The 27663-nt window shown below is 44.0% G+C and overlaps 1 protein-coding gene across 3 annotated transcripts in view; it reads left to right on the top strand.

Annotated features, from left to right (window-relative positions):
- Positions 1–27663, top strand: part of ARHGAP39 (Rho GTPase activating protein 39) — a 423580-nt gene that overhangs the window by 206679 nt on the left and 189238 nt on the right. For all 3 annotated transcript variants that reach the window (XM_054018891.1, XM_054018890.1, XM_054018892.1), the window contains one exon: positions 2860–2940. In XM_054018891.1, the coding sequence (XP_053874866.1) occupies positions 2860–2940 (81 nt within the window). The remainder of the gene's footprint in view (positions 1–2859; positions 2941–27663) is intronic.

Genomic DNA, 27663 nt, shown 5'->3' with positions numbered 1-27663 from the left:
ACCCCCTTTCAGGTAGTTGGAAGCAGCTATCAAATCCCCCCTCATTCTTCTCTTCTGCAGACTAAACAATCCCAGTTCCCTCAGCTTCTCCTCATAAGTCATGTGCTCCAGACCCCGAATCATTTTTGTTGCCCTCCGCTTCTGGAAGAACCTTCCCACGTGCTGATTAAAAACAATCTCCCAGACTCACCAAGCTTGCCAGAAGTTCTGTGGGATAGTTAGACAGAAGGGAGGCCAGGAATTACTGTGGTCAACTCCTTCCTGGGTAACGAACTGGCTAAAAAAGACATGCCATGGCAATGCGTGTTCCGCTAGTCCCATCTGTGATTCAGGTAGGGAAGAACAAAGTGGGATTTCAGGTGGGTAAATTCCCTTTGCCTCAGCAGTTTGTTCTGGGAGGCAGAGGGGTGCTGAGTGCTCTTAGTTACAAATGTTTGCTGTAACAGAGGAACTTCATCCCAGTCCACTTGGTCAGCCTGCAGCTTCTAGTCCAAGCTTTTAAAACTTGCCTGAAGACCTTGCTCAGCTAGAGCCTATTCCAGTCCACTGAAGCCAGTAGAAAGCATCCAGTTGACTTCAATAGATTCTGAATAGAGCCCACAGCTGGACCATTTTCTAAGTTACGTCCCAGCCTTCTGAAGTTGCCTGAGCCAAGCCTCAGTAGATTGTGTGAAAGGAGATCGCAGCTCATTGTGGAGGAGTTGCCGTAGTCTTTGGATTTGGATTCAGAACTGAACCCGAGAACAGATGTCTGCAAGGACTGCAGAATAGGCTGGATACCAAGAGAGTGAGGCAGGGAGAACATGTGCATGTGCTACATACAGAGAGAGAAAAGGGATTAAGTGATTCAACACAGTGCTTCTGCAAGTCATAATTTTAAGGCTCAGAAGCCTCATTAAAATTAGCTTTGACAGATGCTTAATTTTATTGCCACTTTCCTGAATAAAATTTGAGTTCTATCCTATTAGGAAGATGGCTTTTTTTCTTCATTCTGAAACCAGCATCTAATCTGAACTCTGTGTCTGTGGGTATGTTTTCACACCACATCCTTTAGAGAATTGATCAGAAAGAAGTAGTTTCTCTAGCTTGGCACTTTGTTGTATAAGGATCTAACACAGTTAATGTCTAACCTTTTGTTCAGTGTGTGTGAATAGCCAGGTGTTCTATAAACAAGCCTGATGATTTATGCAGCCCATTACAGAGTGTTGTTAAGGGGGAGAGAGTCCCCCTACTTCCCCATGCTATTAAAGATGCATGATAAGCAAAGTTGGAGGTGTAGCTCTTTTGCGCTGAGTCATATATGCACACTTATATAAAAATGTGAATGCTGCCTTTAGACAAAGAAAGCTAGGGTAAACTCAATCTAGGGCCTAAATGGAGTAAGGTGTAAAGAGACATGCATCTCTGTTTTGTGTTCAGTTAGGAGGAACATGAAGTGGGAGTATCAAGAATGTCAAGGGGCAACTGACCTTTGACCTTGTATAACATTTATGTGTGTGTGAGAGAGGCTTTAAAATGTGCTAGTCTGGAAAGTAACACTTGAGAAATGGCATTATGAGGCTACAGGCTTGTTCTCTCAATGACTCCAGATCAAATCTACTCAGTGTAGAGTGTTCGTGTTTTCTAACTGCCATCCTGTAGACTTCCTCCAGAATCTGAGAATCAAGCTGGGTTCTTTCCTTCTTGCACACCATTGCCAGCAATGAATGTTCTTCAGGCCACATCAGCCCTCAGAGACACCATCAGTGGATTTTCACAAGTGTTTGGAACTTGGTAAACAATTCCATTGCTCATTGCCCAAGGAGTAGACTTTCCAGCTCCCTCTTCGTTGTTTTGGCTCTGGAGGGCTAACGGAAGTAAAAAAGTAGTAATATTGTCCAGTCCACTGAAGTCAGCAGATCTGACTCATGTACAGATGGGGATGGAGGACAGACTTTACCGAGTAGCAAAGGGCCATTTCTACATAGTAATTCTCCTCTGAGCAGACTCTCCATAGGTGTGCAGATGAGTTAACAAAAAAACAAAACTAAAATCGCTAGCCCTGCAGAGTTTACAATAAGGGCAGGTCTACACTAACCCCCCCAATTCGAACTAAGGTACGCAACTTCAGCTACGTGAATAACGTAGCTGAAATTCGAAGTACCTTAGTTCGAACTTACCTCAGTCCAGACGCGGCAGGCAGGCTCCCCCGTCGACTTCGCGTACTCCTCTCGCCGAGCTGGAGTACCGCAGTCGATGGCGAGCACTTCCGGGTTCGACTTATCTCGTCCAGACAAGAAGGGATAAGTCGAACCCAGAAGTTCGATTTGCTTGCCGCCGAACTACCGGGTAAGTGTAGACCTACCCTAAGTTATAGATATTTTATCTATTTCAATGCCGACGGCATGCTAAACTTTATACAGTCCTTGTCCTGAACATCTTATGGAGTGCTATGCTAATGTAGAATGGCTTTCAAATAAATGAGTATGGGTTGACAAGCCCTGGGAAAGGAGGTGGTTTGAGAGGGACAAAGGTTGTAGGACAAGATCATGAGATGCTTTTGTTATGGATCCTTATTGGATCCTTTCTTAATGTATAGTTAGTGTTCAGGGGAAAATATGACCTATTTGGGGTTTTGAGGAAAGTCAGTTGAGAGCAATTCCAAGGAAGTAGAAATCTATTACAGTCCATGGATGGCTAAATGATGGTAACTGAGCCACCTGAGAGATAAGAAATCTGAGTGTGGTCCCCAGGCTGGTGGGGTTGGAGGACAGTATCGGGGAATGCGGGTGTGGGTACATCCCTGTCACCCGCAAGCTAAAATATTGATGCAAATTGCTGTCCTTGGTAACTTCCTTCTTCCCCATTCCTATGTTGCAGTTCTTCACCTCCCGGAGTGTTTGAGAAAGAATATGAAATATACCGGGATTACAATGCAGAAGGTCAACTTCTCCACTACAGGTAGCTGGAATTTATCTACAGTAATGGGGCTTTGTCTTCTGAGAATGACTGAAATGTAAACACTGCCATATTGTGTGTGGGATTGGGGACGCTATTTGTGAGTGTGTCTGTGTGGGGAAAGCAAACTTCATGTAGCAGGAGGTATTGAACGCCTTCTCTCTTTATTTCTTTTGATCTTCCTTTGTAAACTTTGGCTCCCTAATGTGAGGATGAGAATGTTGTCTCCTAGTTACTTAGAGTGGAAGCTCTTTGGGACAGGAATTGTTCACTACTGTGTTTGTATAGTACCTACCACAGTGTGGGCTTGGTCTGGGTTGGACCTTAGGCACTAGCATAATAAACATGATAACAATGGTTAGAGCAGGGCATTTGGAGCCCTGGGCTGGAGGCAGTTTGGTGACTGGGCTGGGAATGGAATGTAGGAGTTTCCTTGTTCTCAATCCTTTAGACCAGGGGTCGGCAACCTCTCAGAAGTGGGGTGCCGAGTCTTCATTGATTCACTCTGAGTTAAGGTTTCACGTGCCAGTCATACATGTTAACGTTTTTAGAAGGTCCCTTTCTATACATCTATAATATAGAACTAAACTATTGTTGTCTGTAAAGTAAATAAGGGTTTTAAAATGTTTAAGAAGCTTCATTTATAATTAAATTAAAATGCAGAGCCCCCCCCCCCCCCCCCCCCGGACCGGTGGCCAGGACCCGGGCAGTGTGAGTGCCACTGAAAATCAGCTCGTGTGCCGCCTTCGGTACGTGTGCCATAGGTTCCCTACCCCTGCTCTAGACCCCGCTGCCTCGCCAGTGTGTTTGATTTCTTTCCTGCTGAGCATGGGCTGGATAAGACAGTAGCAAATATTCATTTATGGGAGTGATTATTCTGTGTGCGTTTCAGAGGTTATAAACATTGTACTTCAGACAGAAGGCTGCCGGTCTGTTTCTTCTATGCTGTAATCTTGTCGTTTGAAATATGCTCAACTGCTTACATTAGGATTTTGTATAAGAAATTATCAATATTTGCTTTGATTTCTCATTAATGGTAAAACTCGATATTAAAAAAGCAGAGGGGGAAAACCCCACCTCCATATTCTCTGCTTGCTGCTCACAAAGCCCTGTAAGGCTAATGGGACTCTCACATCAAGAGGAAAATGGGGACCCATTTCAGGAATTATGCAGACTCCAGCAGCCTGGAGCTCTGTCAGTCGCTGCTGCCTTCTCAGTGAGCCTGCAGCTTGCCAGGATCTGCCATGCCATCACCACGGGGCCGGTTTTTGTTGGCTTTCTGAGGTTTTGTTTGGGGCTGTAGGTGTTTGTTTATCTGGGTTGTCTGTCTCGTCAGAAAGTTCAGTTGGTTTCAGGCACAGATCTTCTGCCACCAGGCCTCCTCAATCTCTACAGGCAGAGGAGTTGGAGGCTTCACCTGGAGGAAGGGAAGATAACAATGCATAACGTCAATCATATCTCTAAGTAGAGACAACCCATGGTAAGAGTGTCTAGCACTTCTGCACACGGTGCACCTTAGAACTGTGGTTGAACCAGTGCATTTTTTGTCCTCCAAACACAATGCACTGCATTGGGAGGTATGGCTAAATCACTACAGTTGTAGCATTGATGGCTTCCTGGTTGTTCTAGGCAGAAGCTGTTGAAGACTACATGCGTTCAGCTAAGCCACATACTTCCATTACAAGCTGACTTGTGAAATGCTCTACGTGGTCATTGCATGTGGACAGACAGTGTTTGTACACATAGTGAAAGTTCAAGGTGTTCTAAGCAATGGCTTACTGCAGCACTTCCCCTCTTAGTGTAGACAAGGCCAGAGAGGTCTGTCCCAGTCTGTTCTCTAGAGCTGTCTATCCAAATTGGGGATGGTAGGATTTTCTCTTCCTGACTGGCAGAGTCCAAAGTAATCCAGAAAATAATACTTGGACATTAGTTTCCTCTAATGGAGTCGTTTTATCTAATATCAAACCTGAGGCCTCTCTCACACGGACTCGCTGTCTAGAGGGCGCAAGCAGCCTGCCTGATTCCAGTCACAACCTTGCAGTTCACAGGAAGGTGGGATTGAGCACTGATGTGCTGTCTGACTGTCTCCAGAGCATCATGCTTACATTAATGTATCTCTTAAGGATGTTAGCGCTGTTGGTCAGTGGGTGTCAGATTTCCGGCTTGGATATGAGCGTCAAGGATTGTTCAGTTCAGTGTTCCTCTGAGCCTTGATTAACATTCACAGTGTGTGAGCTCCGAATGGGACATCTGTAGGCTCCAGAAATTAAGGACAGGTTCTTGCACCAGTTGCAATCACTTCAGTTTTTATTTCCGACCCACTGTTTCAGTTTCCCCCAGTTAGTTTCAGAGCCTTAAAATGCTACCTGCCCTGCTGGAGGAATACCATTGAGTAACAGAATACACTCCTTTCCTGCCAAATATTTGGCATTTTGAGTCTCCAGGACTGTGTGGAAGGGTCGTCTATGATTCTTCAGCAACGTTTGTTCTGTAACATGAGTAGAGGCTGACTGATATTCTCTCCACCTTACATCCACTTTGGACAGCTTAAGATTTCAACTGGGTCCAGGGCTCATCACAGCAGTGCCTTATCTTTAGGGGTCCAAGTGGTGCTCTGGGAAAAGCATAGATTATTACTATTTATTCTTATTTATGATTTGTATTGTGGTATCCCCTGGGAGCTTCAGTCATGAACCAGACCCCGTTGTGCTAGGCACTGTACAAACACAGGACAGACAGACAGTGCCTGCTCCAAATGTCTTACAATGTAAGTGAGACAAGGGGGGTGAGGTGATATATTTTATTGGGCCAACTTCTGTTGGTGAAAAGACGTGCTTTCAAGCACACATGGAGCTGTTTTTCAGGTCTGGGAAAGGTCTGAAGAAGAGCTGTGTGTGAACTTGAAAGCATGTCTCTTTCACCAACAGAAAAGGTGCAATAAAAGATAGTTCTTCACCCACCTTGTCTCTTTTCTGTCCTGGGGCTGACACAGCTATACGCTGCAAACTACAATCTAAGTATAAGACAAGAGGCAACAGGAGAAGCACAAGGAAACAGAGACAATACTGGTCACTATGATAGGCAGCCTCAGGTGCTCTGCTGTAATTTGGCCTCAGTTTAAGATGAGCTGGAGCTCCCTGCATGAAGCTACCCTTAGACCAGCATGGTGCCTGGTTAGTGACTCATCCATTTTGACGTGATTAATAGTCAAAATCTTCCCGTTGAAGAGGTTCTTGCTTGTGTGATTTGATGGCTGTTGGCAGGGCTGATGTGGTGGTCAGAGCTGGGTCAGAAGCCTGCAGAGGCTGAGTTTGTAACTTTCAGCCTGCATAGCCAGCTATAAATATCTCCTTTCAACTGTCTACTTTGCTAGTCCTGTAACTTAGGGTAGGTCTATACTTACCTCCGGGTCTGGCGGTAAGCAATCGATCTTCTGGGATCGATTTATCGCGTCTTGTCTATACACGATAAATCGATCCCGGAAGTGCTCGCCGTCGACACCGGTACTCCTGCTCGGCGAGAGGAGTACACGGAGTCGACGGGGGAGCCTGCCTGCCACGTGTGGACCCGCGGTAAGTTCGAACTAAGATAGTTCGACTTCAGCTACGTGAATAACATAGCCGAAGTTGCGTATATTAGTTCGAAGTGGGGGGTTAGTGTGGACCAGCCCTTAGTTTCGTTTGCATTAAGAACATAACATAAGAACGGCCGTACTGGGTCAGACCAAAGGTCCATCTAGCCCAGTATCCTGTCTGCCGACAGTGGCCAATGCCAGATGCCCCAGAGGGAGTGAACCTAACAGGCAATGATCAAGTGATCTCTCTCCTGCCATTCATCTCCATCCTCTGACAAACAGAGGCTAGGGACACCATTCCTTACCCATCCTGGCTAATAGCCATTAATGGACTTAACCACCATGAATTTATCCAGTTCTCTTTTAAACGCTGTTATAGTCCTAGCCTTCACAACCTCCTCAGGTAAGGAGTTCCACAAGTTGACTGTGCGCTGCATGAAGAAGAACTTCCTTGTATTTGTTTTAAACCTGCTGCCCATTGATCTCACAAGAGGAATTCATTTACACTGACTATCTGGCCTGTCAAAATTAATCTCCATTTGGACCGTGGGATGAAAAACAAACTTCCTAAAAGTAAGAGATCAGACTTCCCAACACAAATGGCAATGACTTTTTTTATTGTAACCCTATACCATTGAATGACCTTAACATTCCGGCTTGACAAAGCCCTGGCTGGGATGATTTAGTTGGGGATTGGTCCTGCTTTGAGCAGGGGGTTGGACTAGATGACCTCCTGAGGTCCCTTCCAACCCTGATATTCTATGATTCTATAGCCTGTGTTCTCTTATATACACCTGCAAAGCGCTGTATGTGAAGGTGGTGGGTGAGCTTGACCAGCCTAATAACAACCATTCCTCAAGCCTTCCTCTGTGAGCTGAGTAAGTTGCATGCCCATTTTGCAGGTGAGGAAACTAACCGGGGAAATGATTTGCCCAAGTTCTGTATCATTGTTCCAGCTGGTATTAAACTCCGGGGTGCCTGGCCCATTAGACCACATGGTCACTCGTTTAGTTTGCAGGTAGCAGTGGGAATACTCATTCAGTATGCATCCAGGTGAGTGACTGAGCAAAGCCAAACAAGGCTGGAGAGGTAACTGAGAGTCTGTGATTTGTTTTGTGAGCAGCTATTTCTGTAAACAGGACAGAGCAAGCAAGACAGTGATTTGATGCTGATCAATTCTGACCCTCTGCCAGCTGGATTATCACACTGGATACAAGCTCCAATAAGATAGAAGAGAAAATGTAGGTTCTCTCAGTGACAGCAACTCCATCTGCAAGTGGGCGAATGCCCCCCTCCCACCAGTCAGGAGGTTTGTGTAGCCTTACTGCTAGCATGTACAGTGCCTTGTCTGCCTTATGCACGCCAGCAACACATCTTGCAACAGCTGCCTGTGTTTTCTCTTCCTTTCATGCGGGGCCTTTTCCAGCAACCAAGCAATTAAAGGATGAAATTTCACTGTGGTTAGCACACACGGGCTGTTTGCCTTAGCACAAGCTTTGCTGGAGAGAGAGACTTCCATTTCTTTCCCCTCTCAGCTTTATTGGCTGTAAAACACAGATTACCCCTACCTCCCCCAAATCTGTGCCAGATGGGAAGCTAATTAGCCGCTTCAAGCCCCCTGCTTGTTTAATTAGCTAAGAGTGGATTATTTTCTTCAGGTACCAGGCAGAGATGTCCTTTACGCGTGGGCCTCTGTGTGCAGTCAGGAGAGAAGAGCTCCTATAATAAAAGTGGGAGCTTCTTTTGAGGGTATGGCTAACCCCCCATTAAGGTGTAGCTATGTGGGCTTTGGCTTCTGTGCAACCATTCTCTTGGCACCAAGGGTGAAAGTTAGGGCCTGGGCTTCCAGCTGATCCTAGTGATTTTTGTGTGCCCAAATTGACACATGTAAAGGGCTTGATTTTTAGGGGCAGGTGGTTGGTGCTTTATGAAATCAACCCCCCTCTTGGATTTAAGAACAGGAGTACTTGTGGCACCTTAGAGACTAACAAATTTATTAGAGCATAAGCTTTCGTGGACTACAGCCCACTTCTTCTAATAAATTTGTTAGTCTCTAAGGTGCCACAAGTACTCCTGTTCTTCTTTTTGCGGATACAGACTAACACGGCTGTTACTCTGAAACTTGAATTTAAGGTGTCTCAGCTTGGGCTCCCCCAAAATGGAAGCAGTCAGACTCGCTAGGCATAGCTGAAAATCTTGGGCAAGGTGCTGCACTGTGAAAGGAAATACATGGGCTATAAGGACACAAGGAGAGAACTCTGGCCTAGAGCACTGCTGGGAGCACAGGAAGGTGAGCAGAACCCACAGAATCATGACACAAAATGGCTGTTGTGCTTGGGCACAGCCTGGCAACACAGAGCCAGCTCAGAAGTCACCTTCCTGGGCTGTGTCAGGAGGCAGTGGGTTCGGTCCCTGGTGAGGAGACAGTGCTTCATGTCACGCTTAGACTAATCATCAGATGGGGGTCCATGTGCAGCAGTCGCTTGGCCGGAGAAAGGGGGTTTGTTTTGAGAGTGGTTGGGGACGATCCGAAGATCTCCCTGATCTTCCCCCTGACTTTCCAGCATGCTCACACAGACATTGAGCGCGTGACTGAAATGGACCAGAGCAAGGATAGATAAAGGTTTAAAGGCTAAATCCTGCCCCAGTTTGAGGTACGCATGTCGCTGCCTGGCTTGCAGAATTCCCTCCTGCACTGCAGCTGAGCTCTCCACGGTGCAGGAGTGCCATGCATTTGCTGCCTGCGCTTTCATCAAAGCTGCCCCCACAATCATTCAGCCTCAGAGTAGCCACCTTATTATATTCAGCAGCTTGCAAATTCTAGGCAGCATCCATTCATAAAACGCTCCTGAGCAGTTACTGTAGGGCAGGGATTTAGTATCCGAATAGAGCCAAAACAAAGCATTATCTGCAGGGCAGGAGTGGTGCTGGGGGGGGCTAAGACATGGAATATTGAGAGTGGGGGAGCATGAGGCAACTCCTCCCCCCAACCCTCCCAAGTCCTGCATTAGCACTATAAATGGTGAATTAGCATTAACCTGCATTGGCAATGCACAGATAAATAAGACAAGGTTCTTGCCCTGAAGAGCTTGCAAGGTAAATGAAGAGGTAGGATGTATGTGGACAGACTGCAGCTTGGGAACGGGGACAAAGGGACGTGTCATGCCAATGAGGCTGTGCTCTTGCTGCAGTAGCTGATGTATCTTGGAGGCTGGCATTGGCCTAATAGTTTTGTTCTCTCTCCTTTGTCATTTCCTTACGCCTTTGTGTGCACACGCCCAGGCGAGTGCTTTCATGCACGTGCCCCATAGCGGAGAAGGGAAGAATGGGGGTTGCAGGTCTTGGGGAAGAAGTGTTTGAAGAGAATTAGTGGAGAGGGAGGAAGCCTGGTCACGGGTTCCAGGACTCCTGAGAGGGAGGGCATGTGGAGTGGGCCAGCTTTGTGGCTTGGGCAGAGTTAAGAAATGAGGGAGGCTAGTGAAGGGGTTTGAGGTGGGGCAGGATGTGAGTGTAGATAGTTAGGGCCCTACCAAATTCATGGCCATGAAAAATGGGTCACGGACCGTGAAATCTGGTGTCCCCTCCCCCCGTGAAATCTGGGAGTTGCAGGGGGGTCACAAGGTTATTTTAGGGATGTCATGGTATTGCCACCTTTACTTCTGCACTGCCTTCAGAGCTGGGCAGCTGGAGAGCGGTGGCTGTTGGCCGAGTGCCCAGCTTAGAAGGCAGTGCCCCGCCAGCAGCAGCGCAGAAGTGAGAATGGCAATACCATACCATGCCACCCTTACTTTTGGACGCTGCCTTCAGAGCTGGGTGGCTGGAGAGTGGCAACTGTTGACTGAGGGCCCAGCTCTGAAGGCAGCAGCACAGAAGGGTGGCAATTCCATACCATGCCACCCTTACTTCTGTGCTGCTGCTGGCGGCGGCGGCTCTGCCTTCAGAGCGGGGCTCCCAGCCAGCAGCTGCCGCTTTTCAGCTGCCCAGCTCTGAAGGCAGCGTCGCCGCCAGCAGCAGTGCAGAAGTACGGGTAGCAGTACCACAGGCCCCCCCCCCCCCCCCCCACAATGCCCTTGCGACCCCACCACAACTCCTTTTTGGGTCACGACCCCTACAATTACAACACTAGGAAATTTCAGATTTCAATAGGTGAAATCACAAAATTTATGATTTTTAAAATCCTCTGACTGTGAAATTGACCAAAATGGACCATGAATTTGGTAGGGCCCTATACATAGTGAAGGCATCCTAGCTTTCCCCTGGGTCTACCTTGCCTTGCTCTTCTGAATGTTGCTGCTGCAGTTTTCTGGGAAGAGGATGCATGGAGGAGGGCAGAAGGCTGTAGATTGCCAATTTGAACATGCCACTCTCCACCTGCCATTCTGCAGGGTGTGCAGTTAAATGCCCCCAGTGCACCCCTGTTTGCCATGCAATGTGCTCTCATTCCCCTTGTCCTTTACTTCAGACTAGCATGTGTGGACGAGTCTGAGGCTTCAAAGCTATCTGCTATGAGAGACATGGACTGCACTGCCAGAGACAACCCTAGGTATGCTGAGAACCTTGACAAAGAGGGATCACAGCCCCCAACAAATCACTGCTTCCTTCTTCCACCTAGCTCAACAACCCACCTGGTGTCCCCTGCCTGAGACACCCCTTCCTCTGAATGGTGTCCGTTCTCTGCTGTGGGCACACTATTCCCAGAATCCTTTGCAGGTGTGCTCCAAAGCAGGGTGTCGTGACAGTTTGCACAAAGGATTCTAGGCCACCTTCAAGATTCAAAAGCAGCCAGTCACTTGATGAGATAGAAACTAGTACCCCCAGGGATTGGGCATAAACTCCATGGTCTAAGACTAGCCTGTTGGGGAGTGATAGTGGCAGCCCCTGTCCTGTCTCAGCAACTTCCCCACCCATGTGGCATCCTAGGTATGCAGCTTCCTGACGTAGGCCCAAGCCTACCGCAGTTCCCTGCAGCAGGGTCCTTGGAAATAAATTAAATAAATTAAATTAATGGAGATATCCTATCTCCTAGAACTGGAAGGGACCTTGAAAGGTCATCAAGTCCAGCCCCCTGCCTTCACTAGCAGGACCAAGTACTGATTTTGCCCCAGATCCCTAAGTGGCCCCCTCAAGGATTGAACTCACAACCCTGGGTTTAGCAGGCCAATGCTCAAACCACTGAGCTATCCCTCCCCCCAGAGAATGTGAAGGGAGCTGGCTGGCCCTCTCTGCCTTCGCGGTGGAGCAGGATCAGCACAGCCCGCTGACAATTTGCTGGGAGGGTGGCATTCTAATACAGCAAATTATGATTAGTGGGTGTCATTAAGGGGATGATGTCTCACTCCGTGTCTAGATGGCATTTGTAGGAGAGCCCTTGCATCTTAATGCTCGGCAAGATGGCCAAGTGCAATAATCAGCCTTGTCTTGAACTGATTTTATTCGTACTGGGTTGAACATGAAGCAGCTTGTCGTGGCCCCTCGAGCCTGGATCTTTAGATGATCCCAGAGGCCAGGAGAGCATTCTTCTCTTCCGGGCCCTGTAACAGTCCAAAGGGATGAATTCCTTGTACATCTGTGGGGCAGATTTGTCAAGGAAGGGTTAATCAGATCTGAGAAACAGCTAGCCCTATACATTAAGCTGATGTATTGGTCTGATGTAATGCTTCCATTGTGCTCCCTTGATTGACTGGTAGGGAGTGGAGTCTTTTTAAAACACGCTAGAACTAATCTGTCTAGATCAGAATGCCCCAGCTCACCTGCTCCTGTACTGAATTCATCTTCTGTCTTAATAAGCAGCTGCCTCTCTTCTGGTTTCTTATTGGCCGTGATTCAACACTGCATAGGGTGTGCTATGGATGTAAGGAAAGTGTTAAACCTCCAGGGCTGAGCTCTGCAATTACAACCCAGAATCCTGCAATCTATGGGAGGCCGTGTGCATCGTAGGAAGCAGATATGGATGCAGTGGATGTCATAGTGTGTCCACCAGGGCATCCCGGGAAGCTGAGATATTAGTCTCCTGGGAATTTCCCGGGAACAAAAGAACTTGACCTTAAAACAGAACCCTCGTTCCATGATGTAGGCAATTCTGTTCTGGGCGTAATCGAGGTGTCTGCTTACTTAAGCGTAGCCAGTGTAATTTTAAATAGACTCTCAAGGGGACTAGTCTGGGCTGGGGGCTCTGTGTTACCGTTGTATAACTCAGAGTGAATACACTCCGGGTTCTTGGCCTCCATCTTAAATATGGATCGAATCCAAGGAAAAGGCCAATCAGACCGGCTAGCTCTTCCAGCTCATTCTTCAGGACCAATTGCAGGATGGTTCCTTGCAGCGTGTTCTACCCAAACTAGCTTATAGATGTCCCAAGCGATGGGGCTGCAGCCGTTCTCTTTCAATGGCCGGTCCATCCCATGGTAAGGGAGATTTCCTTGCCGAAATGCTCCCTTTTCAATTTCATTCCATTGTAGTTAGTGTTGTGATATCACTTCATGGGCGATGGTTAGCATAGAGAAGTATAAAAGTGTGGACAGTGAGTTGGGGATAGATTCCAGGAGTCCTGACATTATCCCTGTCTCTGGTCAACAGACAACGCTGTCTCTGTGGACTGCCAGCCTCACGATTGCTTAGGAAGCTCAGCATACACCTTTCTACCAGCTCAGAAGAGTGGAGCTGAGAGAACGTTGAGTTGTGGATGAAAAGTTTACCAGCTTCTAGCAGAACTCTGCTCACTTTGCTGTGATGCTGCTTGTGTCCTCAGGACATCACCAGCTTGCCAAGTCCCTTGCCACCAGGAAGTGTTACTGCCGCCTAAAGGGATGTGTGCCAGCTGACCTCCCTGCTGTTAGCACAGGTCTCTGGGCATGCCTAGTGGCTGGCCTATGGGAATAACACTGCTGCTGATCTTGTGCTGCCAACCTCTTCTTATATCTCTGCATGGAGCAGATAATGCTGTGGTGCCAAGGGCTAGGATGCTTCCATGTGGCTGTGGCTGTGAGTTCAGTTCCCATTGGAGCCAGGCTGGAAAGGGTGAGAGGGTGGGGTAGTGGAAGCCAGTTCAGGGAGTCCTCTCTATGCAGGGAGCAAAGAAGAAACAGAGGCTCATGGTTCCACCCCGTAGCTGTCACAGCCCCTGGGATCGAGGTGTAGGGAGTTTTCATGATACAGACTAAGAGACTATATCTGCCTGCTGGTCTTCCACTCGGTAGTGTGGTAACACACTGCCAAAGGAATGGAGGGCAGGGGCTTGGCAAACCCATGTGGTGCTGTCTCTCTGATCTTCTCTCCCCTCACACTAAAGCTTATGCAGTGGTGTATGGTCCTCACCACCATCTGAGTGTCCAAAAGGCTGAGCAGTATTGGCTCCACTTGTGCATTCCTTCAATGCAGAGCATACTTTGCTTGACCCCTTCTTGAGCCTGAGAGCGGCTGCAATCTTTGACAGCTTGGAGCTGCAGTTCACAACAGGCATTGTTTTAAGGGGTGCATAGTCTGTGACTTCCAATACTAAACTATGCCAAAGACGCACGTATCCCAAGCATTTGTTAACCCTGCTGTCGGCTGCCAGTGCACCTGCCTGCGAGAACATCTCATTGACTATTCCAGTTGTCTTGCATGTGGTAGAGTCCAGAACTTGACACTCTCTACCCACCAGCTGTTTGGTTCATCCACCTCCTTACTACACTGACTTTGCAATTTATGACTGGCTCTCAAGATGTTCTCGTAATAAGTGTTTTCCTCCCCGATGCTTAAAAACTTAAAGGCGAATCTGTTGTCTGGTTTCTTCAGAAATAATGAACAGGCTTGGGTTTAATGCAAGTTGAGTCCTGAGAGGCAAGATTACAGGAGGATTAAAAATCCATGTGTGTGACTAAGAAACTGAAGAGAAGGTTTGATAGGTTTGTCATTGTTGTTCTCAGTCTATGCAGCTATGGAATAATCTTCAGAGTGATGGAAGCTTCGTTGCTTGGGACATTTATAACTGGACTTGGAAAACATACTGTTTGGAGAGACCTACTTATAGGCCATTTCCAGCTCCGGCTCCAGCTTGTGATTCTGTGATTTTAATCTTACTGTATCGCAAAAAGGCTGGGGAAAAAAAAATCTGATCTCTTGTCTATGGGCAGCTAAGACTTCAAATTTGATTATCTGACAGGAAAATGTGGGTGTTTCAACTTTGGGGCAGTGGCTTCATTCTCATGTAAATGAAAACAAAATGCTGTTTGTGTAGGGAGAATTCTCTGCATTCAGGCCGTTTGGTTCTACACTGTTGTGCTAAGTTATTTATTTTATTTTATTTTATTCGTCTCTTAATGTATCTGACTCTCAGTTGGCCTTATGGTTAGTTGCAGCCTTGTTTTAATAAAACTTTAAAATGCCACTCTCATCCCCAGGCTGAGACTAATTAATTTCAGATTCAGGTAAAATTCCTAATACCTAAATGCCATGATGTTTAATATCCTGCTGCTATGAAATTTAGATCTGAGTTTATGGAATAACCAAAGAAGTGGATGTTTTGCTGATAATCCCTTTAGCATAAATAGACAAGTGTTGCCATTATGACCTGATCTTCAGCAAGATGTGCAAATGGCCAACAGGATGCACAGTTAACTTTTTGCACACAAATCAGGATACCTGTAATTCCATACCTCTATCTTTTGAAGTTCAAGCCCTTAGTAAGTTGTTAGACTTTAGTATCAACATACCATTGAGTGAACAAAGCAGATTACACCTCTCAGAGCTGTTGAATTAGTCTGTCTGCAAATTATGTAGTGGTCAAATCACTTTCCCAAATTCATCCAACTGTCTGGAGTAGAATCCAGGATCCTTTGATTTAGGTGGCCTGGGAGGTGGGAGAGTAATAATCTAGCCTTTCATCTCTGAACTCCAGGGCCTTAGCTCACAAGAGGAATTAAGTTTGTTGGGCTCATCCTAGTTGGGTATTTATCCACTACTAAAAACCACCATAGAGCCTGGTCTATGAATATGGATGATAGACTTCAGAAAAGCAAACTTGAACAAACTCCGCTAGAAGGTAAAGTCGCCTGGGAAGAAAATCTAAGGGAAAAGCTGTTCAGGAGAGCTGGCAATTTTTTAGATGCAATATTTAAGGCACAAGAGCAAACTATGCTGATGTGATGGAAATATAGGAAGAATTGTAAGAAGCCAATATGTTGCATCTGGAGCTCTTTAATGACCTGAAAATCCAAAAAGAATCCTTCAAAAAGTGAAAACATGGACAAATTGTGAAGGATAAGTATAAAATAATAGTTCAAACATATAAAAAACCCCAACCCCCTGTGATTATGTGAGACTTGAGTGACATATGCTGCAGGTATCATGCTGCCAATACTAAAACATCCTTCTAATTTCTAAATATTAGAAAATTATCTAGTTGCAAAGTGTTGCATCCAACACGGGACAATTCTGTAGTAGACCTCTTCTTGACAGATAAAGGAACTGATCACAGAACTAAATATTAATATGTTATGTACAAGTGATCATGACTTAGTCACACTTACAGTATGCAAACAGAATTTAAAAACAGACCAGTAATTTATATACTTGGTGTTTTAAAAGGATCAATTTCACAAGGCTGAAAATAACTGAGCCAAGTCAACTGGGAGGAAGAATTTAATCAGAAGAGTATGAATGATAATTGGGAATTGGTTAAGAACACTGTACTAAATGCCCCAAAAGCCCCAATTTAGGAAGAAGGCCATACTGGTTAAAAAACTGACCTGGTTTAGAGGGGACATGAAGGCAACTATAAAATTAAATATATATAATTATATACAACAAATGGAAGAAAGGAGAAGTTGATAGTAATTAATATAAATCAGAAGATAGGAATTGTAGAAAATTAATAAGGGAAGCGAAGGGACAAGAGAAGAAATGTATGGCCTGCAGAGTTAAGGACTATAAGGAGATTTTTTTTAAAGTGTATATTAGGAACAAAAAGAATCCTAACAGTGGTATTTGTCCATTACTAGATGGAAATGGTAGAATTATCAATAATAATGCAGAAAAAGCAGAAGTGTTCAATAAATATTTCTATTCTGTATTTGGGGAAAAAAACAGAGGTATTCATGTGATAATGATAGTACTCTTTCCATTTCACTAATGTCTCAGGAGGATAGTGAACTGCAGCTATTAAAGTCAGACATTTTGAAATCAGAAGGTTCAGATAACTTGTATCCAAGAGTTTTAAAAGAGCTGGCTGAGGAGCTTGCTGCATCGTTAATGTTGATTTTCAAGAAGTCTTGGAATGCTGGGGAAGTTCCAGAAGACTGGAAGAAAGCTCTTGCTGTGCTATTATTTAAAAAGGGTAAATGGGATGAATTGGGTAATTGTAGGCCTGCCAGTCTGATATCGACTCTGGGCAAGATCATGGAGCAGCTGATACGGAACTCAATTAATAAAGAATCAAAGGAGGGTAATATAACTAATGCCAAGCAACATGGCCTTATAGAAAACAGATCCTGTCAAACTAACTCAATATCTTTTTCGACTGAGGTCACAAGTTTGGCTGATAAAGGTAACAGTGTTGACATAATAGACTTCTGTGAGGTGTTTGACTTGGTACAGCGTGACATTCTGATTTAAAAACCCCTAGAATGGTATAAAATTAACATGCACACATTAAATGGATTAAAACTGGTTAGCTGATGCGTCTCAATGTAACAGTAAATGGGAAACTATCATCCATCCCGAAGATTGGTTCTTGGTCCTAGACTAACGTTTTTTTATCAATGACCTGGAAGAAAACATAAAATCATCACTGATCAATTTTGCAGATGACGTAAAAATTGGGTGAGTGTTAAATAGTGCAGAGGACATGTCTGATACAGAGCAATTTGGGTCACTTGGCAAGCTGGGTGCAAGCAAACACTGTATTTAGATAGGGCTAAACGTAAACATATAAATCTAGGAACAAAGAACACAGGTCATATTTATAGGATGAAGGACTCTATCCTGTGAAGCAGTGACATTGAAAAAGATTTGCGGGTGATGGTGGATAATCAGCTGAACATGAGCTCCCAGTGCGATACTGCAACCAAAAGGGCTAATGTGATCCCGGGAAGCATTAACAAGAGAATCTTGAATTAGGAGTAGAGAGGTTATTTTACCTCTGTTTTGGAAATGGTGCAGCAACTGCTGGAATCCTGTGTCCAGTTCTGGTGCCCACAATTGAAGAAGGATGTTGATAAATTGGAGTGTTCAGAGAAGAGCCACGAGAATGATCAAAGGATTAGAAAACGTGATTTATAGTGATGACTCAAGTAGCTCACTCTATTTAGCTTAATAAGGAAGGTTTTGGGGTGACTTGATTAGTATATAAAGCAGGGCTGTCGATTAATCACCTTTAACTCACGCAATGAACTCAAAAAATTTAATTGTGATTTAAAAAATTAATCGTGATTAATCACCGTTTTAATCGCATTGTTAAACAATAGAATACCTATTGAAATGTATTACATTTTAAAATATATTGATTTCAATACAAACTGTGCAGTGCTCACTTTATATTATTTTTTATTACAAATATTTGCACTGTAAAATGATAAAAGGAAATAGTATTTTTCAATTCACCTCATACAAGTACTGTAGTGCAATCTCTTTATCGTGAAAGTGCAACTTACAAATGTAGATTTTTTTTTTTGTTACATAACTGCACTCAAAAAAAAAAAAAATCTAATGTAAAACTTTAGAGCCTACAAGTCCACTCAGTCCTACTTCTTATTCAGCCAATCACTCAGATAAAAAAGCTTGTTTATATTTACAGAAGATAATGGTGCCTGCTTCTTATTTATAATGTCACCTGAAAGTGAGAACAGGCGTTCCCATGGCACTTTTGTAGCCGGCATTGCAAGGTATTTACGTGCCAGATATGCTTAATATTCGTATGTCCCTTATGCTTCAGCCATCATTCCAGAGGCCAAGCTTCCATGCTGATGATGCTTGTTAAACAAATAATGTGTTATTTAAATTTGTGACTGAACTCCTTGGGAGGAGAATTGTATGTCTTCCGCTCTGTTTTTTACCTGCATTCTGCCATATATTTCATGTTATTGCAGTCTCGGATGATGACCCAGCATGTTGTTCATTTTAAGAACACTTTCACTGCAGATTTGACAAAACGCAAAGAAGGTACCAATGTGAGATTTCTAAAGATAGCTACAGCATGCAACCCAAAGTTTAAGAATCCGAAGTGCCTTCCAAAATCTGAGAGGGACGAGGCATGGAGCATGCTTTCAGAAGTCTTAAAAGAACAACAGTCCGATGCGGAAACTACAGAACCCGAACCACGAAAAAAGAAAATCAACCTTCTGTTGGTGGGATCTGACTCAGATGATGAAAATGAACATGCGTTGGTTCGCACTGCTTTGGAGTGTTATCGAGCAGAACCCATCATCAGCATGGAAGCATGTTCTCTGGAATGGTGGCCGAAGCATGAAGGGACATATGTATCTTTACCACATCTGGTACATAAATATCTTGCAACGCTGGTTACAACAGTGCCATGAGAACGCCTGTTCTCACTTTCGGGTGATGTAGAAACAAAGCAGGCAGCATTATCTCCTGCAAATGTAAACAAGCGTGTTTGTCTGAGCGATTGGCTGAACAAGAAGAGTAGGACTGAGTGGATTTGTAGGCTCTAAAGTTTTATATTGTTTTATTTTTGAATGCAGTTATTTTTTTTTGCATATAATTCTACATTTGTAAGTTCAACTTTCATGATAGAGATTAAACTACAGCACTTGTATTAGGTGAACTGAAAAACACTATTTCTTTTGTTTTTTTACAGTGCAATTATTTGTAATCAAAAATAAATATAAAGTGAGCACTGTACACTTTGTATTCTGTGTTGTAATTGAAATCAATATATTTGAAAATGCAGAAAACATCCAAAAATCTTTAAATAAATGGTATTCTATTATTGTTTAACAGTGCGATTAATTGCGCGATTAATCACTATTAATTTTTTTAATCGCTTGACAGCCCTAATATGAAAACCTACATGAGAAGCAAAATTTTGCTAATGAGCTTGTCAATCTAGCATGCAGAGAGATAACATGATCCAATGGCTGGAAGTTGAAGTTAGACACATTCAGACTGGAAATAAGCTGTACATTTTTAACAGTGAGGATAATTAACTATTGGAACAGTTCACCAAGGGTGATGGTGGATACTCCATCACTGACAATTTTTAAATCCAGATCAGCTGTTTTTCTAACATATCTGTGTAAGGAATTATATTTAGGGAAGTTCTCTGGTCTGTTATACAGAAGATCACCCTAATTGATCACTATGTTCCCTTCTGGCTTTGGAATCTATGAATTTATGAAAAATCAGAAAGGCTAAGGCACAAAATGAGTTACAGCAAGGGACATAAATCTATAAGAACAGGTTCTATAAATACATGGGCAAGTGTAGGTCCACTACTTGGTGGGGAAGGGGAGCTAATAACGGTCAGCACCAAGAAGGCTAAGATGTTTAATGCCTATTGCCCCAGTTTTCACTAAAAAAAGTTGACTGTGATCAGATGTTGAACTGTTAATATCAACAAGAAGGGAGAAGGAACACAAGACAGAATAGGGAAAGAAAAGGTTAAAGAATATTTAGGTAAATTAGATGTATTTAAGTCAGCAGGGCCTGATGAAATTCACCCTAGAGTGCTTCAGCTAGTTTCTCAAGTAATCTCAGAACCATTAATGACTGTCATCAAGAAGTCAGGGTAGACAGTTGAGGTCTCTGCCCTTCTCCAGGCCTCTATCATAAGACCTATTTTTAGAAAGAGGAATAAAGAGAGCCCCCAGAATTCTAGATCAGCCAGCCTATCTTCAATGTGGTTGCAGAAATAAGTGGAATTAAGGTTGTGTAATAAACACAAATGAGGTTCATGGCGGGGGGGGGGAGTGGCTAGAGCTGGGGATTGAGTCAGGGCTCCTGAATTCTGTTCCTGGCTGTGCCACTGAATCCTTGTCTCCTTGGGCAGGTGACATCATCTTTGTTGCCTCACTTTCCCATCTAAGAAGGGAGACTAACCCTGACCCACCTCCCAGGAGCATGTTATGCTCAGTATTTTTAGAGCACACGGAGATCCTCCAGATAAGCAATGCATTTTTGTTCATCTGCTGTAATAACTCCAGCCTTGTCACCCACCCACTGGCACAGCAGACCCTAGCTCCAGACTGGGTGGTGTACTCAGTCCCCAGCGCTACTACTGCCGATAGTGCCTGGGTCCCATTGGAAACGGTCATTCCAAGCATTAGCATGGCCCGTCCCTGCTTAGTTTGAGGCTTGACAGGATTAGGAGAGGTCGCCAGTTCTATGAGCTGCAGGTTGTATGTGGCAAGTAACTCAAGTTAACACTGACCTTTGTGGCATTATGCATTAATTAAGGTTAACTCTGTCCTTCAGCCGCTTCTCTGCTTTATAGACCATTAGCTGGAAATCTGCCATTCTTCAGCCATCCATGGTCTTTCATTCCAGCACTCATTGATTGTCATCCTTGCAAGATAATCCTGTGCCCTCAAGTTCTGCTGTGTTTCTCTTAGTATCCTAGGCAGGATGGAATCAACTGTGGGTCCCTGCCCTGTCAAACTTGTGCTACCCATCATAGATTAAGGGCACGTCTACACTGCAACCCCCCTGCCCAAACCAGACCTGTAGCAGCAAGTCCCAGGGCTCGAGTCTACAGACTTGGGCTTGCAGGCTCATGCCACAGCGCTAAACATAGCAATGGCGATGTTCCCAGTTGGGCTCTGCAGCCCAAGCAGGAATGTCTACACGGTTATTGTTTATGCCATAGCGTGAACCCTGTGAGGCAGAGTCTGTAGACCTGAGTTCTGAGGCTTGCTGCCACGGTGGGTTTTTTGTGCCGTGTATATGCACCCGTAGTGTTCAGAAACAGTCATTGTACTTCAGAGGATGGAGTAGTCTTCCATCATCTCAGCAGTGAATCTGGAGTTTATGGTGCTCCTCGCTCCATTGCCCGGGGTGTGGACTGTCACTAGAGCTGGCTGGAAATGTAATGACCAAATCGCAAATTGTGGGGAATTTTTTTTTTTAAAAGACTTTGGTCATTTTTACTTTTTCCTCAATCAGCTCTATTGTCGCTGACAGGAAATAATGTGGAGGCAGCTTCCTTTGGAGTTACTGGAAGTAGCATTATTGGGGCTAGGAATACGTGAAATGCTCAAGAGACTGTTCATAGATCTTAAAGCTAGAAGGAGCCCTAGTGATGATCTAGTTTGACACCTGCATAACACGGGCCGGAGAAGATCAATTTGACAGCCTAAGAATTTGAGGCTTTCACTTTTCATGAAAATGGTGCAGCTTGTCACATTTTGGAGCGGGTGTCACTTAAATATCAGCCAGTTTTCATTCTGAAATTGTGTTTTCTGTAATTTTGACACTGTAATACTTTTGCTTGACTGCATGGGGTATAATGCGTAAGTAACAGCTCGGCACTAAGCAATTATTTTAGTTAGAGAAGTGAAATTCACCCCTGTGTCAAGGAATCTACATTAGACCCAGGCAGGACCTTAAATTCTATTCTGAGAGCTCAAGTCGTTTCTGTGGTTTGTTCCGGCTCTCTGCACACCAGTGAATTTCATCCAGTCAGAGTTAAGTAGAAAACCAGTTTTACTGGTGTAAGTTCAGCTTCCAAACCCTCTTCCACTCCTTCCCTTCCCCCCTGTCCCTCCCACTATAACTAGCAAAAATATCTCCAAGAGCTAACTGCCCATGTATTCAGCTAACTAGAACCTAACAGGCTATTTGTTGCCATACCATCTGATGACTCCTAGTCATATTACACCTTCTGGGCAAATCTGTCGTTTTTAGAAAACTTGCTTGGACAAAGAGAGATTTTTGAATAAAATGTGAGTGACAGTGATTTGATGCAAAAATCCCAGTTTGCAAAATTTTAGAAAAAGACAACTCTGTGGGCTCAAAACGGAGGACATCTCTATAAAAACTTTTCCTCCACTTTGCCTCGTTGGGATCACTGCAATGTTCAGGCTAGCTGGAATCTGAACTAATAATAGCTAATAGTAATAGCAATTTTTTTAAAGTATGTCAGAAGCAGGAAGCCTGCTAAACAGCCAGTGGGACCCCTGGATGATCGAGATGCTAAAGGAGCACTCAAAGATGATAAGGCCCTTGTGGAGAAACTAAATGAATTCTTTGCATCAGTCTTCACCGTGAAGGATGTGAGAGAGATTCCCAAACCTGAGCCATTCTTTTTAGATGACAAATCTGAGGAGCTGCCCCAGATTGAGATGTCATTAGAGGTGGTTTTGGAACAAACTGATAAACTAAACAGTAGTAAGTCACCAGGACCAGATGGTTTTCACCCAAGAGTTCTGAAGGAATTCAGATGTGAAATTGTAGGACTACAAACTGTAGTCTGTAACCTCTCATTTAAATCAGCTTCTGTACCAATGACTGGAGGATAAATGCAAAGTAATGCACATTGGAAAATGTAATCCCAACTATACATATAAAATGATGGGGTCTAAATTAGCTGTTACCACTCAAGAAAGAGATCTTGGAGTCATTGTGGACAGTTCTCTGAAAACATCCACTTAATGTGCAGCAGCAGTCAAAAAAGCGAACAGAGTGTTGGGAATCATTAAGAAAGCAATAGATAATAAAACAGAAACTTCACATTGCTTCTATATAAATCCATGGTACGCCCACATCTTGAATACTGTGTGCAGATCTGGTCACCCCATCTCAAAAAAAGATATATTGGAAAAGGTTCAGAAAAGGGCAACAAAAACTATTAGGGGTATGGAACGGCTTCTGTATGAAGAGAGATTAATAAGACTGGGACTTTTGAGCTTGGAAAAAAGACAACTAAGGAGGGATATGATTGAGGTCTATAAAATCATGACTGGTGTGGATAAAGTAAATAAGGAAGTGCTGTTTACTCCTTCTCATAACACAAGAACTAGGGGTCACCAAATGAAATTAATAGGCAGCAGGTTTAAAACAAACAAAAGGAAGTATTTTTTCACACAATGCACAGCCAACCTGCGGAACTCCTTGCCAGAGGATGTTTTGAAGGCCAAGACTATAACAGGGTTCAAAAAAAAAACTAGATAGCCATTGATAGACCTTCCTCCATGAATCTATTAGCCAGGATGGGCAGGGATGGTGTCCCTAGCCTCTGTTTGCCAGAAGCTGGGAATGGGTGACAGGGGATGGATCACTTGATGATTACCTGTTCTGTTCATTTCCTCTGGGGCACCTGGCATTGGCCACTGTTGGTAGACAGGATACTGGGCTAGATGGACCTTTGGTCTGACCCAGCATGGCCGTTCTTATGTTCTTGTTCTCTTCTTGTGTACTGTAAGATCAGTCAGGCTTAGTGTCTCCTCATGTGAGCAACAGGTAAGTGGACCAGTAAATATGTGGAGTGTAAGCACAATAATTTCTTGCGAATGACAAAAATCTATTTTTTCATAGCAATGAAATACTCCTTACTTGAAAATAATAACCTTGGTTTGTTATAAATCACTTAAATTTAAAACATAATATAGGTAGTTTTGTGGGGGGTTTTAACCCTCCCAATGCCATTGGCAATTAAATGCAACTCCCAGTTCACTGTGTTAAAAGATGCTATTGTGTGGAAACTATAAACAATACACCACAATTCTTTTGGTTTTGTAAATGAATCGGAGTGCCTAGAACTATAAAATCACAGAAATGTAGGACTGGACGGGACCTCAAGAAGTCATCTAGTCCAACCTGCGCCGTGCCCCCCGTGACGTACCCAGGGTACAATCTGGGCTGCTGAACAGCTGTATCACCTCAGGTCTGTAGCCTGGGGTGCCTTTTACACTGCTTTGCTGTAGTAGCTGCCACTCCTGGTCTCTTCACACAGCCTCCAGCATGTAAGTTACTCCCAGTTCTATTGTGAGAGTGCTGCCACCAGCCGTACTTGAATTACACTGCAGAGCGACACCAGCAAATTCCCAGTCCCAGATTTTCCCCAGAAATGTGCATCTTGTACTGCTCAGCTCTCCCCTGGACAATACTAGCTTATATAAAGTCAGTCATGCACAAATCCTGCTATCCCAAATTGGGTTTTCCTGAACCCTTCAAACCCACTGGTTTAGATAAAACAATAAAACAAGTTAATTAACTACAAAGAGAGAAATGTTAAGTGAATACAAGTAATGAGGCATAAAAGTCAGAATAGGTTACAAGAAAAATAAAAGTAAAATGCGACTAATGCCTAACTTAACCCACTAGAGTAAGTTCAGAGGAAAGTCTCTCTCATCACATGTTTCTGCAGCTCTATTGGCTGAACGTCCTTCAGTCAGGATCCCTCCCCTGGTCCAGTGTTGCTTCCTTTGTTCTGCAGGTGTCACGAGTGCCATGGACAGAGAAAGGGAGAGATCATTTGGGGCATCTGCCCTTCCTTCTTATAGTCCTTTCCCTTCTTCGAGAGGCATCTCCAGCTGAGGTGCAGGAGACAAAGTCTGTGTTGACAAGAACTCCATACTGTTTCTTTGCTAAAATGTCGATTTTTCGCCCACACCCTCTTTCCCGCCAAAGAATGGCCATTTAACAGGTGATGGCCCATTTGACCTTGTGTACACGTGGCTGAGGCATCAGCTTGTCCTTGTTCTGTGAGGAACTGCTTTGGCCACTCCCCAGACTTGAAACATGTCTTAGGGCACGTCTTCATTGGCAACGTTGAAGTGCTTGTGTAGTCGTGGCACACTCTATAAAAACCATCTCCACGAGGGAGAAAGTTGCAGCGCTATAAAGTGCCAGTGTAGACAAGCCCTTAGTAACACCATACAGTGGAATCTTATACTTTTTACATACAATGTTGCCATGCATTTTACCAGGACAATAACGATCAGCAAATCATGAGTCTTCAAATGATTCCTCACAAGGCGATTACAATAGTGTGCAAGGGGTGAATACAGGAGTACAGACTGTCACCTCCCAACCCCTCCACACATACAGTGAGGCAAGATTAAGTATACCCAGCCTAGACCATCCTTAGCAAGTATTTGTCCAACCTGTTCTTAGCCTCCAGTGACAGGAATTCCACAACCTCCCTTAGCAATCCATTCCAGTATCTAACTATCCTTGTCATTAGAAAGGTTTCCCTAATATGTAATCTAAATCTCCCTTGCTGCAGATTAAGCAGTTTACTTGTCCTACCCTCGCTGGACACGGCAAATGATTGATCCACTGTCCTCTTTACATATTTGAAGACAGCTATGTCCCCTCTCAGACTAAACATGCCCAATTCTTTCAATCTTTCCTCATACATCTTGTTTTCTAATCCTCATATTTTTGTTGCTCTCCTTTGGACTCTCTCCAATTTGTTCACATCTTTCTTAGTGTGATGCCCAAAACTGGGCACAGTACTCCAGGTGAGGTTTCACCAGTGCTGAGTAGAGAGGAACAATTATCTCCCGTGTATTACAATACAACACTCCTCTCAATACATCCCAGAATGATATTTGCCTTTTCTACAACAGTAAGGAGAAAAGCTCCTTTTTATTACTGTAGAAATCAAAATAAATATATTTAAATGCCCGACAGATATATCCACCTCAACTTTCTGCAATGGGAATACAATCCATAATGACTCTGTATTCAAATCTTTCTTTAGAAAAGATAGAAAAAACTGTTCTTTGTGGGAAGATGTCTATATCCGTGAAATGTAGAGTTCTCTGTTGCTTGATGTGCTGAGAAAACATGGCTTCATGTCATGGGATATCTTCAAAACACTTGACATTTTTGATTACCTAGCATATAACTCGCTAACCTTTAACTTTCCAAAGCCATTAAAAAGATACCAGTGGGACCAGTGTTTTTTAAAGTGACACTTAGCATCTAGGTGCTTTTAAAATAAATAGAACTTTTTAGTCCATTTAAATTATGCAAACTTACAGGCAAATTGATTTCTCCAGTCAAACCTATGGAGAATGGAAACCTACATGGAGCCTGAACTATGGAGAATGGAAACCTACATTCAACCTGAACTATGGAGTCACGACTGATGCCCCAAAATAAAGAAAACTGATAGACTTTTTGCAAAGTCTGAGGTAACAATAATACTTTGAATCTCTGAGAGCTCGCCATGTGAAGAAAGTTACCGTAACTCCCTGCGAGGGAGACATGGAGGCACATCGAGGCTGCAGTGCTTCCAAGGTCACAGAGCATGTCAATGAGAGAGGGATAGCATGTAGGTAGCCTGACTTCCAGGCCTTACACAATATCTCCTGTTGCCTCTGTGTGTGTGTGTGTGTGTGTGTGTGTGTGTGTGTGTGTGTGTGTGTGTGTGTGTGTGTGTGTGTGTGTGTGAGAGAGAGAGAGAGAGAGAGAGAGAGAGTAAAGCAGTTTTTCTTATGTCTGGGTAAGTGGGAGCACAGCTGTAGATCTCTGCCCTGTTTGAAAGCATTTGTGTGCTGGAGAGTATCACTGGGGTATCTAAAGCACTGTCGATCTGACTGGAAGTAGCCTAAGGAGCTAATTAATTAACTAGCACATGTGTCTCGGGATAAGGCAAAATCAGTACTGCTCAATTGTTATAAATCTATACCACAAACAGCTAGCGGAGATTCTCCTTTGTCACGTGGACAGGGCCTGTTCTTCTGGAGCTGGAGGGTTAGGGGTCTATCCCAAAAGGTTACTCTTGCTCTGAGGTCAGGCATGATGACAATGGTGAAGTTTTTAGGTTGCCACAAGTTTGTTACCACGCTTAGCACTTACATTGCAGTTTTCTTGGTAAGTGCTTTACAAACTCGAATTAAATCAGAGCTATGGGGGATTTTCCCCTCGTTGTTTGCTCCATTACTGCCAAATTCTGCTCCTGTACAATTGAATGGCAAAACTCCTGCTTCAGTGGGACAAGGATTTGGTCCTGAGTGGTTAAGAGGCTTATTCTTCTGTGAAGCAGAATCATTTTTTCTTTATTAAAGTAACTCGCCTGCCCTTGAGAATGGTGGCTGCAGTGAATTAGTTACAAAAAGGCCTTTCATAGTATTGCGTTTATGGGTAGAAAATTAAATTTAGTCTGCAGCAATACATTCTAGTGTTTAGCAATAATCTGGGATAGTATGATGGAGCTTTCAGGTTTATTAGTTGATGTTGTTTAATATTCTGATTTAAAGCTGTAT

Source organism: Malaclemys terrapin, chromosome 2 (assembly GCF_027887155.1).
Source record: "Malaclemys terrapin pileata isolate rMalTer1 chromosome 2, rMalTer1.hap1, whole genome shotgun sequence".
In the NCBI taxonomy this organism is placed as follows: Eukaryota; Metazoa; Chordata; order Testudines; family Emydidae; genus Malaclemys; species Malaclemys terrapin.
This window is presented reverse-complemented; position numbering and strand designations above follow the sequence as displayed.